The sequence below is a fragment of the Manihot esculenta genome, chromosome 13, assembly GCF_001659605.2.
Source record: "Manihot esculenta cultivar AM560-2 chromosome 13, M.esculenta_v8, whole genome shotgun sequence".
In the NCBI taxonomy this organism is placed as follows: domain Eukaryota; kingdom Viridiplantae; phylum Streptophyta; class Magnoliopsida; order Malpighiales; family Euphorbiaceae; genus Manihot; species Manihot esculenta.
This window is the reverse complement of record NC_035173.2, coordinates 33084273-33099675: the sequence shown is the minus strand read 5'-3', so window position 1 is coordinate 33099675 and position 15403 is coordinate 33084273. Positions and strand designations below refer to the sequence as shown.

Here is a 15403-nt window from a genome sequence, read left to right as displayed (position 1 = left end):
CCTGAAAAGCAGAGTTTTCTATGTGAGTTTGAACTTTTGAGTCAATGGTGGCTTTTATTGAGCTTGAAACAGGGCGATAAACCAGGACTGTAGCTTACTTGTTTTTTTATTTAGTACTTTTTTTAATATAATAGCATTCAATATATATTAATTTCAAAGTAATTTAATAATAAAATAATATAAATGAAAATATAATATGAAATTTAAAATATATATATATTTTTTATTCTTTGTGTTGGTATTTTATCCTCCTATTCTTAAAATTTATTTAAATGATTTTTTATTTTTTATTTTTTTTTAAATGTATTAAATATATTTTAAAGTAATTTTTATTTAATATTATTTAAAAATATAAATATCTTTTAATAATAACGAGAATGATAATAAAATAACGGCATAGAAAAAGACAGAATTTGGTTGATTAATGGAATATTAGGAAAAGTAATAATTCCCATCATGTCATGTTCTGTTTTGCTTTAATCGCCGACAAGTTTCTTTGTTTTGTTTGGATGCTACGCTAATAAGCTTCCCCAATGTCAAGCACGTCCAATTTGCCAAATGTTTCTTTTGACCCTTAATTTTCATATAAAAAACTAATTAATATTTAACACTGTAACTATTTAATTATTGAATTTTATAATTTTTTTACATATATTAAATAATTGAACTCAATCAAGTCATAATAATTAACACACAAAATTACACCGTCACCTAAATTACATAACTACATGCAATTTAGAAAAATTAGAACAATTATAATTTAATTTGTGGATTTATCAAAAATCAAGAATCATCTATATTCAAGAAAAATTAGATGTATTCAATCCCAACAATTTTGAGAAGCATTACAAAATCATATTTCACATCACAAATACCATATAAAGGATCAATATAAATATATGTAAAAAGAAATTCACTTATGTTTTAACATTCAATAAAAGTTAGATTCAAATTGTATTTTGATAAAATTTAGTCTGGTTGACTCATTTTCTTTTTTTTTTTTTATATTTTTAGTAATGTATAACTGTCGTTCTAGTAAATTTATCATTGTAATATTGAGTTGTACATATGGACATACCGTATATTTTTTTTATAGGTAGACGGCTATTTAATTATCTCCGGCATTTTGTGGACATGATCTCGAATGTCTAAGAGTTTGTTGTCCACTGACCATAAGTCGATTGGGCTGACTCTTCTATAAGCGGGTTCAAGATTTGCTCTGATCGGCCAGCATATACAAAATTTGAACCGTGCTCTGATAGATAAACTTGTATATTAGATGTAACGACCCGGAAATCGGACTGCTACCGGCGCTAGGATTCAGGTCGACTTAAGGTCGCCGGAACCCGTAGCAAGCCTACTATGAACTCTGTGTACCTGTTAAACCCCATACATGATCATACATTTCTGTAAAAAATTTGGAACTTTTTCATTTACCAAACTTGACCTGTGCATACACTATCTCTGAAAGCATAAAACTCCATACTAGAGCTCTCATCAAATGCTCTATATGGGTCCTCATACATATATCAAGCTTGGTTCTCATCATAAAAACATGACATAATGATCACATACGAAGGGATTAAACATACTATAGGGCTAAGCACAATACTATCTCAATATTCATTACATAACTTTACATAATCTCTTTGTACAATACATGTCCACTACTCTATACTATTACATCAACTTTACCCTTGCTGATACTCTGTCTGCTCTATGGCCTTGAAAACATGGGGGATAGGGTCAGAAACAGTACGAGGACCCAGAGTTAGTCAAGATTGCTAGGACTGTTCAGTCAAGCAAGAGTGATGAGTTCAGATTCGACGACAAAGGGATCCTCCGCTACGGGAACAGGTTATGTGTACCATATGACATTAGTCTAAAGGGAGACATTATGAGGGAAGCTCATAATGCTAGGTATAGTGTTCACCCTGGGGCCACAAAGATGTATCAGGATTTGAAAAGAGTGTATTGGTGGCCAGCTATGAAAAGAGAAGTGGCACAATTCGTGTCAGCCTGCGAGGTATGTCAGGAGGTGAGGATCCATGCTTACCTCTTGAAGATCGAGAGGAGCGATGGTCCTAACTCATAGATGAAGAGGAAAACAATCCAAAATCTCCAAGTCTTTCAACTTTGCCTTCTTTTGCTCAAAACTTCAAAAACCAAGTTAAAAACGCATTAGCTTGCATGATTTGGAAGAACAAGATGAAAACAACCAAATGAGGACAAAAACCTACCTTTGTACGAAAAGGGAGTGAAAGCACACTCAATTTCCGGCCAAAGGGGCTTTTATAGGTGGCTGGCAATCCTTCTTCGACGGCCTAAGCAGCTTTCACACTTTCACCACCTTCAGCAGCCAAAGTGGGGATTCGGTGGCAGCAAAACCATGCAACCTTCGGCAGCTGAACTTCACTTTCGGCTGCCGAACCTTGCAATTGCCTCATTGCTCTTTTCCTTTTCAAAACTCAATTTTCTTAATAAAAAACGTAAACACATGTAAAATCATTTTGAAAACCCTCTGTTTTACCCCTCTGGAAGGCTCCGACATCCATAAATTTTGAATTCTAACGAAAATTCCGCCGAAAAATAGGAGTTCCGATACCGGAATCTAACCGGATATTACATTAAATTTTAATGAAATTACGATATAGTTATTTTTTATGGATTTAAACGTAGTTTGAATATTTGAAATTTAGTTACCCATAATCTATTGTGTTGAATGATCGGAAATAAATTACGGAAGCAAAATTTTTTAAAGAAGAAAAAAATCTAAATTGTTTGACTTAAAAATTGAAAAGGAAAAAAAAAACACTACAAGTGTTGGAGAGAGCTTCTTGCCAGCACTTAAAAAACAATACTAAAGTATTATGAGTTGAAAAATTATATAAATTAATGTAATTGCGCTAAAAAATACTACCCATTGTATTTAATAAATAGCATATATGACAGTAAAACTTATTAATAATTTGTACGCTGGTGTAAGTTATATATATTTATTCTAAATTTTCGTTACAATATTATAAAATTTAAAAATTGATATTAAATAGTTATGTTTTATAAATAAGATTTAAGTATTAAATATTAATGGAAAAGAAGTAACAATATTTATTACCAAAAAGGTATATCGGCCCAAAATAAATTGGGTAATGCCCATTTCCGGTCTGATTTGTGAAAAGCTCCTTGGCGCCAAACCCTTCTCACTTTCTGAATCTTCCCGCCAACAATAACATCCAAAACTCATCGCACCTCTCTCTTCACTGTGAAGCCCTACCCACTTGATCCATTGACAGAGAGAGATGGCCGATGAGCAGTCAGCTGCGGCGGGCAGGCGACGGAGCAGGGGAGCGGAGGCCACGGCTCGAGCAGAAGCCTTGGAACGTTTAAAAGCTCTACGCAGAGGTGGCCGTAGGTCTGAAAATGGCGGCGGATACGACGTCAAGGTGGAGACTCCGATATTCGACACTGTCTCTGAGGACGACTATGACAAACTCGTGGCACGCCGTCGCGAGGAGGCGCAAGCCTTCATTGTCGATGACGATGGTCTAGGGTATGGCGACGAGGGCCAAGAGGAGGACTGGTCCCAGGCCGGCCTTCCTCCATCATCTGATGAATCGGATGGCGGCGAGCCAAACACGAGATCAAAAAGGAAAAAGACAGAAAAGAAAGAGAAAGAGACTCAACAAAAGAAGGTTAATTCTTCATTATCAGCTGCGGCGGCAATGATGGGGAAACAAAGAATATCGGCGATGTTCACATCGACGGTGTTTAAAAATAAGGATTCTGGTAAGGTTAAGAGTTTGGATTGTGAAAATATCGTTGATGATGTTATAGCTGAGTTTGCACCTGACGACGCTGATAGAGAGAGACGCAGAAGGGGCCAGTTGACTCTGAGGAATTTTAGGCCAATTAAGACTGAGGGTCATGTTGTTAGTAACGTTGATTTGGCGGTTACTACTGAAATGAACGGGGTTATCACAAATAATGATGACAGTGTGCTTAATCTAGGGACCAATTCTAACGTTGATGAGAGAAAAGGATTAATTAAGGAAGTCAAAGAGGAGAAAGTTGAACAACCGTTTGATATGGAAGCTGGTGTAGAAGTGACTGACGAGCAAGTGGAAAATTCGACTGAAGTGAAAGCGGAGCCAGTGGTGAAGAAGGAGGAGGGTGGGCATACACTTAATGCAAAGATTACAGTGGAGGAGAGAGATCCTGCTTTAAGTGCAGTTGCTGACTGGCAGGCAGTGAGGAGCGTTGGAAATGGAAGTGTTGGCAGTGGTACTGAGGAGGTTAAAAGTGGATCAAGCTATGAAGAGCAATCGGACTTTGAGCTTGAGGCTGATGGATCGCTGCCCTTTTACATAATAGATGTTCATGAGGAGGTTTTTGGCGCCAACATGGGTACCCTCTATCTCTTCGGGAAGGTATATGTTATTATTTTAAAATATAAAAAATATCTTATTTTTAGGAATTTTGCATACTATCTGGACTAAACTTTGATTCAACAACAGTTTTGGTTAACCATCTATTATGGCAGTGGGATAGTTTACATTATTTGTTACTGGCTTTGTGATAATGCAATTAGAAAGCTAGTATGCAAAATCAAACACATGGCATGGGGCATTGCACTAAGGCCATTATGCAATTAGGCTATATGTTCAATTAAGGATGAAGAAAGTAACTGCTTAGTTTTCGGGAAAAAAAATGCAAGACTGTGGTAACAATAACTAAATTTCAGTTTGTTTGGTGCCATTCAGGTGCAAGAGATCCCTTCCCCCACCCCTCTAAAGAGAGAAAAAAAAAAAGGAAAAAGGAGTTTCTGCCGTCTCGTATGATAACATTTATCTATCTGTTAAGTGTTTTATTGACTTAAATCCGGGTGCATAAGGCAAACTTGTTGACATCTGACATTGCAATGCAGGTCAAAGCAGGAAATTCTTATCACAGTTGCTGTGTGGTTGTAAAGAACATGCAGCGATGCCTTTATGCTATTCCAAATGGTTCCATTTTTCATACTGAAGAGATGATTAAGCTGGAGAAAGAAGCTGAAGAGTCACGTATCTCTCCATCTGAGTTCCGTAAAAAGCTGCAAGTATATTCCAATATAGACATTTCTTCTTCTTCTTCTTATCTTCTGTGTTTTATTCTCTGCCTGATGTTAATGCTTTCCTTATTTTTCTTCTGCAGGATGTAGCATATGGCCTAAAAAATGAAATAGCAAGTCAATTATTAACTCTCAATGTTTCTAGTTTTAGCATGGCTCCAGTGAAGGTCTGCGAATCAATCATTCATATGTCTGCCAAGTGCATGTTAATGTCATTTACTGCTGCATTTCATTAGTTGTATTTTCTCTCCATATCTTTTGATTTGATTTGTTGCTTGTTTTATCATACTGAACGCCTCACAGAGGAGATATGCTTTTGAGCGATCAGACATACCTACAGGAGAGAATTATGTGCTTAAGATCAACTACCCATTCAAGGTAAGCTACCAACTCGCTAACAGTAAGGTGTCTGTTTCAACTTTTGGTTGCCAGCTTTATAAACCATCAAATTTCTAAATCTATTGTTCTTGAATTTGCGCGGAACCATGATGCTTGGAGTGCTTCTTTGTTCCTATTAAGTATTTTAGGTTTCATCTGTTATTGATATCTGCAGGAACCTCCACTTCCAGCAGATCTAAAAGGAGAAACTTTCTGTGCTTTGCTTGGAACTCATTGCAGGTATGCTGTTGGAGACTCTGGCATGGAGGTCCACTTTTAAGTTCCAGCCATACACTATTTAAGCCTTTGATTGATTTGTTCATACCTGCCACATATTTTTATGTGGTAGAGATTCCAAGTGAACTTGCTTAGGGAAGCTTGGACTAGCATTTTGCTGAATATATGTTGGTCTGTTCAAAGTATTCTGAAAAGTTGCAGTTACCATGCTTTTGATGCCTTTGTTTTTTGGCTTAGCCTTCTTATTTACCTAAAGGAGAGAATAGATTGTGACATTTCCAGCTGTTGATTAGACTAGTTGGATACACTACCTTGATTGCATCGTTAAATCATGTTTGTGCACACGAAAGTTTCTGTACTTTCTTACTTTTTACACCCACCTTCATTTCTGCTAAGAATATCAGACAAAGATCATGGACTTCTTTTATGATCTTGCTAAGGGTAACTTCTGTTAGATGCTTCTTTTTGAGGAAAATAAAATATCCAGTGAAATTCCTTCTTTGCTAGAAAGAAAGTGATAATAACCATTACTATCATATGCAGTGCATTGGAACTTTTTCTTGTCAAAAGGAAGGTAAAGGGACCTTTGTGGCTATCAGTTTCAAAATTCTCGGTTTGTCCAGCTTCTCAGAGGGTAAGACTTCCATATCAGTTCCTTTTAGTTTTCTTAGTTAAACTTATAGAATCCTTCATAAATATTCCAGCTTTTTTACTGTAATTTTGAACAGGTGAGCTGGTGCAAGTTTGAGATTATTGTTGACTCACCAAAAGACATAAGGGTGTCATCTTCCTCAAAGAGCACAATAGAGATTCCTCCAGTGGTTGTTACAGCAATAAATTTGAAAACAGTCATAAATGAGAAGCAAAATATCAATGAAATAGTCTCTGCATCTCTTATTTGTTGTCACAAGGCTAAGGTTTGTTTAGAGACTTTGTTGGTCATGCTGCTTTCAATTTGATTTAAGGACCTGTCTTCTTAGAGGGGTGCAGCTTTTCTTTTCTTTGTATCTTCAGTTGTTGATCCACAAGACATATGTTCATGCTTCTTGCTAAATAAGTGTAAATTGTTTATTTATGTCTACACTTGGGGCCATTGCCGATGCCCCTTGCACCATCCATCTTTCATCACTCCATAATCTGAATTCCTAGAGCAGCCTTCCAACTAGGGTTGCAAAAATTAGAGAGATAATCTGAGGTAGGAATCCTGGGTTTGAAATCTATGCCTTTTCCACAATAGCCTATGATTTAAAAAAATGCATGTGGTTTCATATTTTCTCGTCTATTAATTTGATCATAAAGACTTGATTTGAGTAAATGTCAAATATTATTTTACTTTTAAATTGATGTTAGAGATGGGTTAATATTCTGGCCAACAATACAAGCAAATAAAGAATGCTTATCTTTGCCTTGGATGGTATTATATACTTAAGCACTTCATAAAGTTATTAGTGCATTTCAAATGAGACCATAATTTGGGGAGAACTATGATAACAGGTTTACCTTCATAAGCTTCCAAGTATGCGAGCTGCTTATGTTATTTGAGCCATTGTTAGTGTATCAATTTTTGGAGCTAACGCTTGTTATTTCTGCTCAACTTCGCACTTACCAGTTAATCTTGTATGGATTTTTGTATTATTGTAACATAAGCTACTTTTTTTTGCTGTTGTACTTTTCAGATTGACAGTCCCATGGTGGCCTCAGAATGGAAGAAACAGGGTATGCTGAGCCATTTTACTGTTGTCCGCAAGCTTGAAGGGGGGATATTCCCAATGGGGTTCTCCAAAGAGGTGACTGAAAGGAACACAAAGGCTGGGTCCAATGTCTTAGGCATTGAGAGCAGGTAATTTTTCTTGCTTAGCATGATTCTGGAAGGATTTAGTCTTTTTTTCTTTTCTTTATCATACATTTAGTTCCTGTCTTTTAAAGTATACAAAACTGTGCTGCAGCGAAAGAGCTTTGTTGAATCGTCTGATGATTGCATTAAACAAATTGGACAGTGATGTTCTTGTTGGCCATAACATATCTGGGTTTGACTTGGATGTTCTACTCCACAGAGCCCAGGTGCGATTGTCTTTGCATTGCTTTTGCAAGAAGGGAGGGGGATGAAGAGAGACATAGAGAGAGGGGGAGAGTAAGCTTGGTTATTGGTTAAGAAGATGGAGACATTAATGGAAACAGATTATTTTGCAACGAAGACATAATGATGTGCTCTTTATATTTGCATCTTAAAGGAAAACATATGAAATCCAATCACTGATTTGATGCAGTTCCTCATTAACCGGCATTTTAGCATATGCAACATTAATGACTGAGAAATCCTATATCAAAAGATGGTTCTGCATCTTTGATTTTTCATTTACTTTATCTAGCATTTCACATTTAGAAAATTTAGTAAGCGCTCCTACAACGTTGAATTTTCAGATGAGATTAATAGTTTCAGTTCTTCAATTTCCTCAGTTTTGAAATTCTGAAATGCAAGCTTGTGCTGCTTTTTTTGTCTTTCCTTTAATGATATATGCAAATGATGAGTTTCCATTGGCCCTAAAATGCCAACAATGTAGGCTTGCCGTGTGCCAAGCAGCATGTGGTCCAAAATAGGTCGCCTCAAGCGTTCAGTGATGCCTAAGCTTACAAAAGGAAATGTTATGTTTGGTTCTGGAGCAAGTGCAGGGATTATGTCATGCATTGCTGGTCGACTCTTGTGCGATACATATTTGTCCTCACGTGACCTATTAAAAGAGGTATTTTGCTGGTATGTTGTGCCAGAAGTCAGTTTGTAGTGCAGCTATCTTTTTAATCACATGTGCAACAATTTTTCATCCAGGTCAGTTACTCCTTGACACAACTAACGAAGAATCGTCTGAACAAAGATAGGAAGGAGATTGCTCCACATGATATTCCCAAAATGTTTCAGACGTCAAAATCCCTTATTGAACTGGTAGGTTCTGATGCTAATTTCATCTACTTTTTGTGGTTGTAATATTGGGGAATTTGACCGGGAAGATAATGTTAGAATGTATTTCTTTTATATTTATATTGCATTCTTTGGAAATAATTGGGATTTTGTTTTAAACTATGGTTCTGTTAAAAATTCTAACAGTATTGTAGTATTTGACTTTGTATTGGATCTAATAGGTTGAGGGGTAATGCAGAATTAATCACATCTTCATCTTTGACATGGATGATGGATCCTAATCATACACCAAGTAATTTGGGATTGAGAGTTAGCTGAGCTTGAGTATCTGTTGAGGGGCCCATCTTGCTTGATGGTCAAAGTATAATGGACAATTCACAGTTCTGAAATTGATAATACCAGTTTTGTGTGATTTTGCACTGAAAACAATATGATGAGGCATAAAATTTCCAACTAATATTAATTCATATTTCTCTCTATATTCATAATAGCTTGTAACTAGTAGCTACAGTAATTTGAATTTATTAGCTTATGAATGGGAGGCAACTTTTGAGCCTATATATTTGTGACTTGAGCTATCTCAATATTACCTCATTGTCCACCAGATAGCTTTACCTAAGGTGTGAAAATTATACTTCTTCCTTATTTGCTTGGCATATTATGGTGCTCATAATGTTTATGATGCATTCAGATTGAATGTGGTGAGACGGATGCCTGGTTATCTATGGAACTCATGTTTCATTTGAGTGTTCTTCCACTCACACGTCAGCTGACTAATATTAGTGGTAATCTCTGGGGTAAAACTCTCCAAGTGAGTACTTGCAATGACTTATTATTTGTTTTTTTCCATTACATACCTACAATTTGTAAATTTTCTGCAATTTAATATGTTTTCCCAGGGTGCTAGGGCACAGAGAGTAGAGTATCTTTTATTGCATGCATTTCATGCAAAGAAGTATGTGGTACCAGACAAGAATTCCTTCCATGTAAAGGAAACAAAAATGACAAAACGTAGGATAAATCATGGTGTTGAGGAAAGAAATGCAGAAGAATTGGATGCTGATCATACCAATTTTGATAATGACGGTCCTGAGAATGATCATGCAAAAGGGAAAAAGGGTCCTGCCTATGCAGGTGGTCTAGTTTTGGAGCCCAAAAAGGGTTTGTATGACAAATATGTGTTGCTTCTGGACTTCAATAGTCTTTACCCTTCTATCATTCAGGTTAAAGGAATTTTCTTTCTCCCTTATCTCTTTCTAACTTGATTAATTTTACCCACTTGGTCTATGAAGATTTATTTATAATGATTCTCCAATGATTTTGCAGGAGTACAATATATGCTTCACAACAATTGAAAAATCTGCGGATGGTTTAGTTCCCCGTCTACCCTCTAGCAAAACAACTGGAGTTCTACCTGAGGTATTGCCATGCATAATTTCCTATTTATCTTGTGAATACTGGAAATTTATGAATCAAAACGAAATCTTTGGATTTCCTATTTTGCATCTTCATCCGCACCCTCAATAGAGAAAAGGTCTCCAAATCAATACCTTCACTCTGCAAGAAACATTATTCTAAATAAGAAAAAGGAGAAAAGATTGTAGATTTTACTTGTCAATTTTGGAAGTCAGTAACTAACTCTGGATTATTTGCTGAAACTTCACTTAAGCTTGCAATTTTATGCATCGAGTGATCTTTAATTGAATTATAAAATTGTTTTACCTTTTTTTGTCTTTTACCCTTAGCAAAAATAGATGCTCATAATTTGTTTTATTATTATTTGTAGTTGCTGAAAAATCTAGTGGAGAGGAGGAGAATGGTCAAATCATGGATGAAGAATGTCACTGGTCTCAAGGTCCAGCAGCTTGATATTCAGCAACAAGCACTAAAGCTCACTGCAAATAGGTTTCTCCCCTAATTCTAATGATTGTCTTTTGTCACTACTATGTTCATGCTTTCTTACTTTCTCAAATGGCCTGCTGTAGCATGTATGGATGCCTTGGATTTTCCAATTCAAGATTTTATGCAAAGCCTATTGCGGAGCTTATAACTCTACAAGTAAGATATGTGTTGCTTTTGATGAAATTCCATAGAAAATCTTGCTTCCTTATGAAGAAACTGGTTCTCATACCAAATTTTTCTATAACTATTAAGCTAGGCTAACTGGTCTGATTGGTGCACAGGGTAGGGAGATTCTACAGAGCACTGTGGATCTTGTTCAAAATAATTTGAACTTAGAGGTAAGTCTTTTTTTTGTTTTTTAACTGAAACTTAGAGGTAAGTCTTTGTATAACAAGGTAATGGGTATATGATGTGTTTCAGATGCACACTGTTAAGCGAAAACGGGCATTAAGAATAATGTTTGTATCAACTCTATTGAATCATTCATTTATGTAGCACTTAGGAGTGGATTGTATTATACTTGGCAGGTCATATATGGCGATACAGATTCAATCATGATATATAGTGGACTGGATGATATCACAAAAGCAAAAGCTGTTGCAGGAAAAGTCATCCAGGAGGTAAAGTGGTGGTTAATATTTATGGACTGAAATATGGAACATTCATGGTAACATCAACGGACATTTCAAATGTGCCAGGCGTCAAACCAAAATGGTGCTGCTTTTCTTTGTCAATATTTGAACCAGAATGTTTTCATACTGACACACATGAATGACATTAAATAAAGTTTTCCATATCAAACAAATTCACTTAATATTCTTTTTTTTTCTGCCAAAGTAACCTCCAGAGAACTTGCAGTTCAGACTTGAAACGTAATAATGAAAATAGTATCTATATAGTTATTGCAACTGAGTTCATATTGCTACTTCATCTGTTGTCTAGGTTAACAAGAAGTATAGATGTTTAGAAATTGATCTTGATGGATTGTACAAGAGAATGCTGCTTCTCAAGAAGAAAAAATATGCAGCTGTCAAATTGCAGTTCAAGGATGGGACACCATATGAGGTATTCTTTCAAAATATTTTATATTTTTTTATTACCTTTTCTCTTGAAAGAAGTCAGTGGAGCAACTTTTTTTGGTGCAGGTTATTGAACGAAAAGGTCTCGACATGGTTCGTCGGGACTGGAGCTTGCTATCAAAGGAATTGGGAGATTTCTGCCTTGCTCAAATCTTGTCTGGGGGGTATGTTATACTATTACCAGCTCTAACCAGTCCTCTCCCCACACACCCCTTATTTTCTAGTCATTTGACTTCATACCTACCTGGAAATCAAGAAAATTAAGTAAAGTCCCTTTCTCATATCTTTGGCTCTCCTGTTCACAGGTCATGTGAAGATGTAGTTGAATCAATACATAACTCTCTTATGAAGGTAAACTTTAATCATTATAATTATCATCATAACTCTCTTATGAAGGTAAACTTTAATCATTATAATTATCATCACTGTTGTGAGAAGTTTTAAGAAATTGACCTAAGAGGGGTCTGAGGAAGCATTCTATGTTTTGAATAACTAAATTGAAAGAATTAATAGTTAATCAAGTGAACACCTTTGCTTGTCTATTTTTCTTCTACCGACTTTCTCTCCCTCTTCCTCTTCTTTCATTTCCTTTTTCTTTTTCATTAATTTTCTTCTTTATATGTAGTTGTCAAATTATGACATTTAATATATTCTGACCTTTTAATGTGACTTAACATTTTTAGTATTTAATTATTTGATTAATTTTATGAATATGTTTCTATCATGTAGCATACTTTTAATTAGTCACATTATAACTATATTGTCAATCAAAATGTCATTTGTGATATTTCTTTACTTATTTTTTTGAACATATACTATATTAATTTTGGGAATTCTTGTCGAATCTAATGATCCGGTTCAATTTGATTCTTAATTCTTGATTCATGAAATGAAAATCATTTTTTTTTATTAAAGTTACTATCAACTTTTCTGGAAAATGATAATTCTCCCTTTCAGTTCTCTTTCTTGCAATGTTGAGCTAAACAGGTTACCTCTTTTTCTTTTCTTGATAACTTTGTGCGCTTATGCTTCAGGTTATTGTTTTTGTTCACTTTGGTTGTTGAGGAGCTTAATTAATCACCAACAATTTGCGTATTTAACAGGTTCAGGAGGATATGAGGAATGGACAAGTAGCACTGGAGAAATATGTCATCACGAAGACACTCACTAAACCACCTGAAGCCTATCCTGATGCCAAGAATCAGCCACATGTTCTGGTGAGTGACAAACAATTTATAACTATCGTCCATGAGATGTCTAATCATATATAGATGGTTTAATCTGCCTTTTGTACAAACAATTGCATAAGCTTCTTCGAATGCTATTTCCTAGGTGGCACTGAGATTGAAGCAAAGTGGCTACACCACTGGTTGCTCTGCTGGTGACACAGTCCCATATATCATTTGCTGTGAGCAGGTGTGCAGCGCAGTTCTGATTTGTCTCAAATTATTGGTCATTGTTAAACTTACATATGATGCTTTTTTACATTTGAAATTTGATTCTTCATACTCTTTCCCCCTTTTCCTGAACAGGGTGCTTCAGGAAATTTGACAGGAATTGCTCAACGTGCTAGGCATCCTGATGAATTGAAATCGGATGACGGGAAATGGATGATTGACATAGATTACTACTTGTCACAACAAATTCATCCTGTGGTTTCCCGTTTATGTGCTTCAATTCAGGGTACAAGCCCAGAGCGTTTGGCTGATTGTTTGGGCCTCGACTCATCCAAGGTAAATGTGAACTTCTGGGTGAAGCTCTGACTGGTTGCAATTGTGTTATTCTCTTCTGCAAGCATAACCCTATTCCATTTCAATGATTGTTCAGTTCAAAAGTAGATCAGGTGAAGCCATCAGCAATGATCCTTCGAGCTCACTTTTGTTTGCCGTTAATGATGAGGAGAGGTAATCATATCCTATGTCTAACTGTACGGTTCTTAACATGTTCAAAAGCATGGTAAAACTATGTCTGTAAATGCATCTGAAACTGTTAACCTAATGACACTTCCTTTTCACCTTCATTTCCCGCTTTCATTTTTCTTTATCTGAATTGCAGATATGGAAGTTGTGAGCCATTTATCTTGTCATGTCCCAGCTGCTCTAGTACTTTTGAATGTCCTTCTGTCATCAGCTCCATTTGCAAGTCAACCAGTGAAAATGCAATAAGACAGCAAGAAGAGGAATCTATATTCAATTTCTGGCATAGACTGCGTTGTCCTAAATGTCCAGAAGAAGGTGATATGGGCAGAATATATCCTGCAATGATAGCAAACCAGGTGATATATTGAACTCCACATTGTATACTGAAACTTCTCATGAGGGAACTTTTATGGTAAGAGATGAATTTCTCCATGGTGCACCTTCTGTGCATCTCAAGTGAAAAAAAAAAATGATAGGGTCAGATACCTAGGTAATTGCACAGAATTCTGGAGTGCCTTCCTGGTATTGGGGGGGGGGGGGGGGGAGAATGATGAAATTAATAATTAAAATCATCAAAGTGGTATAAATCTTGTTATTTAAAATATCAACTCCTTTCGTGTTATCTACATCCTGAACAAATCACATTGCCAGGGAAGGCTAAATCCATGCTTTAATTTTAGATTCAATATATATATAGTTTGAGAACAATTCTGTCAATTTCAGGTGAAAAGGCAAGCGGAGGGGTTTGTTTCTGCGTACTACAAGGGCTTAATGATGGTAATATAGTTTACCATGGGAATGTGAATCTGCTTGGTAAGACAACATATGCTTGGTGGTAGTTAGATCTCACCAACATTTTCCCTTTCTTTCAGTGTGATGATGAAACTTGCAAACATATGACACGCAGCCTTAACTTGCGGCTGGTTGGTGATGCAGAAAGAGGAACTGTTTGTCCAAACTATCCTCGCTGTAATGGCCGTCTAGTAAGAAAGGTTTTCATCGCATACTCTATACCTTAAAACAAATACAAATTTTTCAAAGAACAAAATTTCCAGAAAATATGATTTTGTTGAATAAGAAGTTTCCCCATAACCCCATGTGATTAAATAGATGATGACATAACAATATATTTCTTTCCCATTTTCTCACAATTTTAATAATGTTCGTCAGAGATCTCTAGTTGTTTCTTCGCTTATTATACTGTATTGGGTTGCTGAGATTCTGTTATAAAATGTGTTCCCTACAGTACACAGAAGCAGATCTATACAAGCAGCTTTCATATTTCTGCCATCTACTGGACACCGTACGTGGCATGGAGCAGGTTATTTGCGCTTCTTTGATCTGAAAATAGCAGGTCTAAATGCCTTGCACATCATGAATTTAATTGTATGATGATTATGTGCAGATGGATGGCAGCACAAGAATACCAGTGGAGAAAGAGTTGACCAAAATTCGGCCAATGGTTGAGTTGGCGGTATCAACAGTGCAGAAGTTAAGGGATCGGTGCGCCTACGGGTGGATAAAGCTAAACGACCTAACTGTCACAGTTTGAGCTGCCAACTCGTGTAAATATCACATGCATTGCATACAGCTAAATAATAAAGCTCATTTTATCATGTTGTGTACAAATTTTTACTGCAATCTTGCATCCTTGATAATTTGATTTCAGAGCTTATTAGGTGGGTTCCTGTTACGATTTGCAGTTAATTTAAGAAGGGGTCATCAGATCTTCATAGTGATATATCAAATGTTTAATTTGTCATAATTTTCAATTTTAGGTGTGGCAACTGGACTAAATGATCTCAAGCATTAGCATCATTTTTTCAAATGAAAACGAAGGGAACAAAAAATTCAGTTTCCAGTGAAC

The 15403-nt window shown here is 36.0% G+C and overlaps 1 protein-coding gene across 1 annotated transcript; it reads left to right on the top strand.

The window, feature by feature from the left end:
• Positions 1-3167: 3167 nt before the first annotated feature.
• Positions 3168-15396, top strand: LOC110629147 (DNA polymerase alpha catalytic subunit). The gene is made up of 30 exons (XM_021776063.2): positions 3168-4427; positions 4925-5095; positions 5191-5274; positions 5411-5485; positions 5661-5725; positions 6266-6356; positions 6451-6639; positions 7399-7562; positions 7669-7783; positions 8284-8463; positions 8547-8660; positions 9328-9447; positions 9536-9859; positions 9963-10055; positions 10423-10541; positions 10622-10694; positions 10820-10876; positions 11066-11158; positions 11481-11603; positions 11684-11781; positions 11923-11968; positions 12721-12834; positions 12950-13033; positions 13150-13350; positions 13445-13521; positions 13673-13892; positions 14260-14313; positions 14409-14528; positions 14783-14857; positions 14942-15396. The coding sequence occupies exons 1-30, from the start codon at positions 3300-3302 to the stop codon at positions 15086-15088; spliced, it is 4614 nt and encodes a 1537-aa protein (XP_021631755.1). The 5' UTR covers positions 3168-3299; the 3' UTR covers positions 15089-15396.
• The last annotated feature ends 7 nt before the right edge of the window (positions 15397-15403 follow it).

Bases quoted from the DNA above. Each gene is read 5' to 3' on its own strand.
- LOC110629147 (XM_021776063.2), top strand. From the start codon at position 3,300: ATGGCCGATGAGCAGTCAGCTGCGGCGGGCAGGCGACGGAGCAGGGGA. The intron at 7,784-8,283 runs GTGCGATTGTCT...CCAACAATGTAG, and splicing joins TTCTACTCCACAGAGCCCAG to GCTTGCCGTGTGCCAAGCAG. The intron at 10,877-11,065 runs GTAAGTCTTTTT...TATACTTGGCAG, and splicing joins AAAATAATTTGAACTTAGAG to GTCATATATGGCGATACAGA.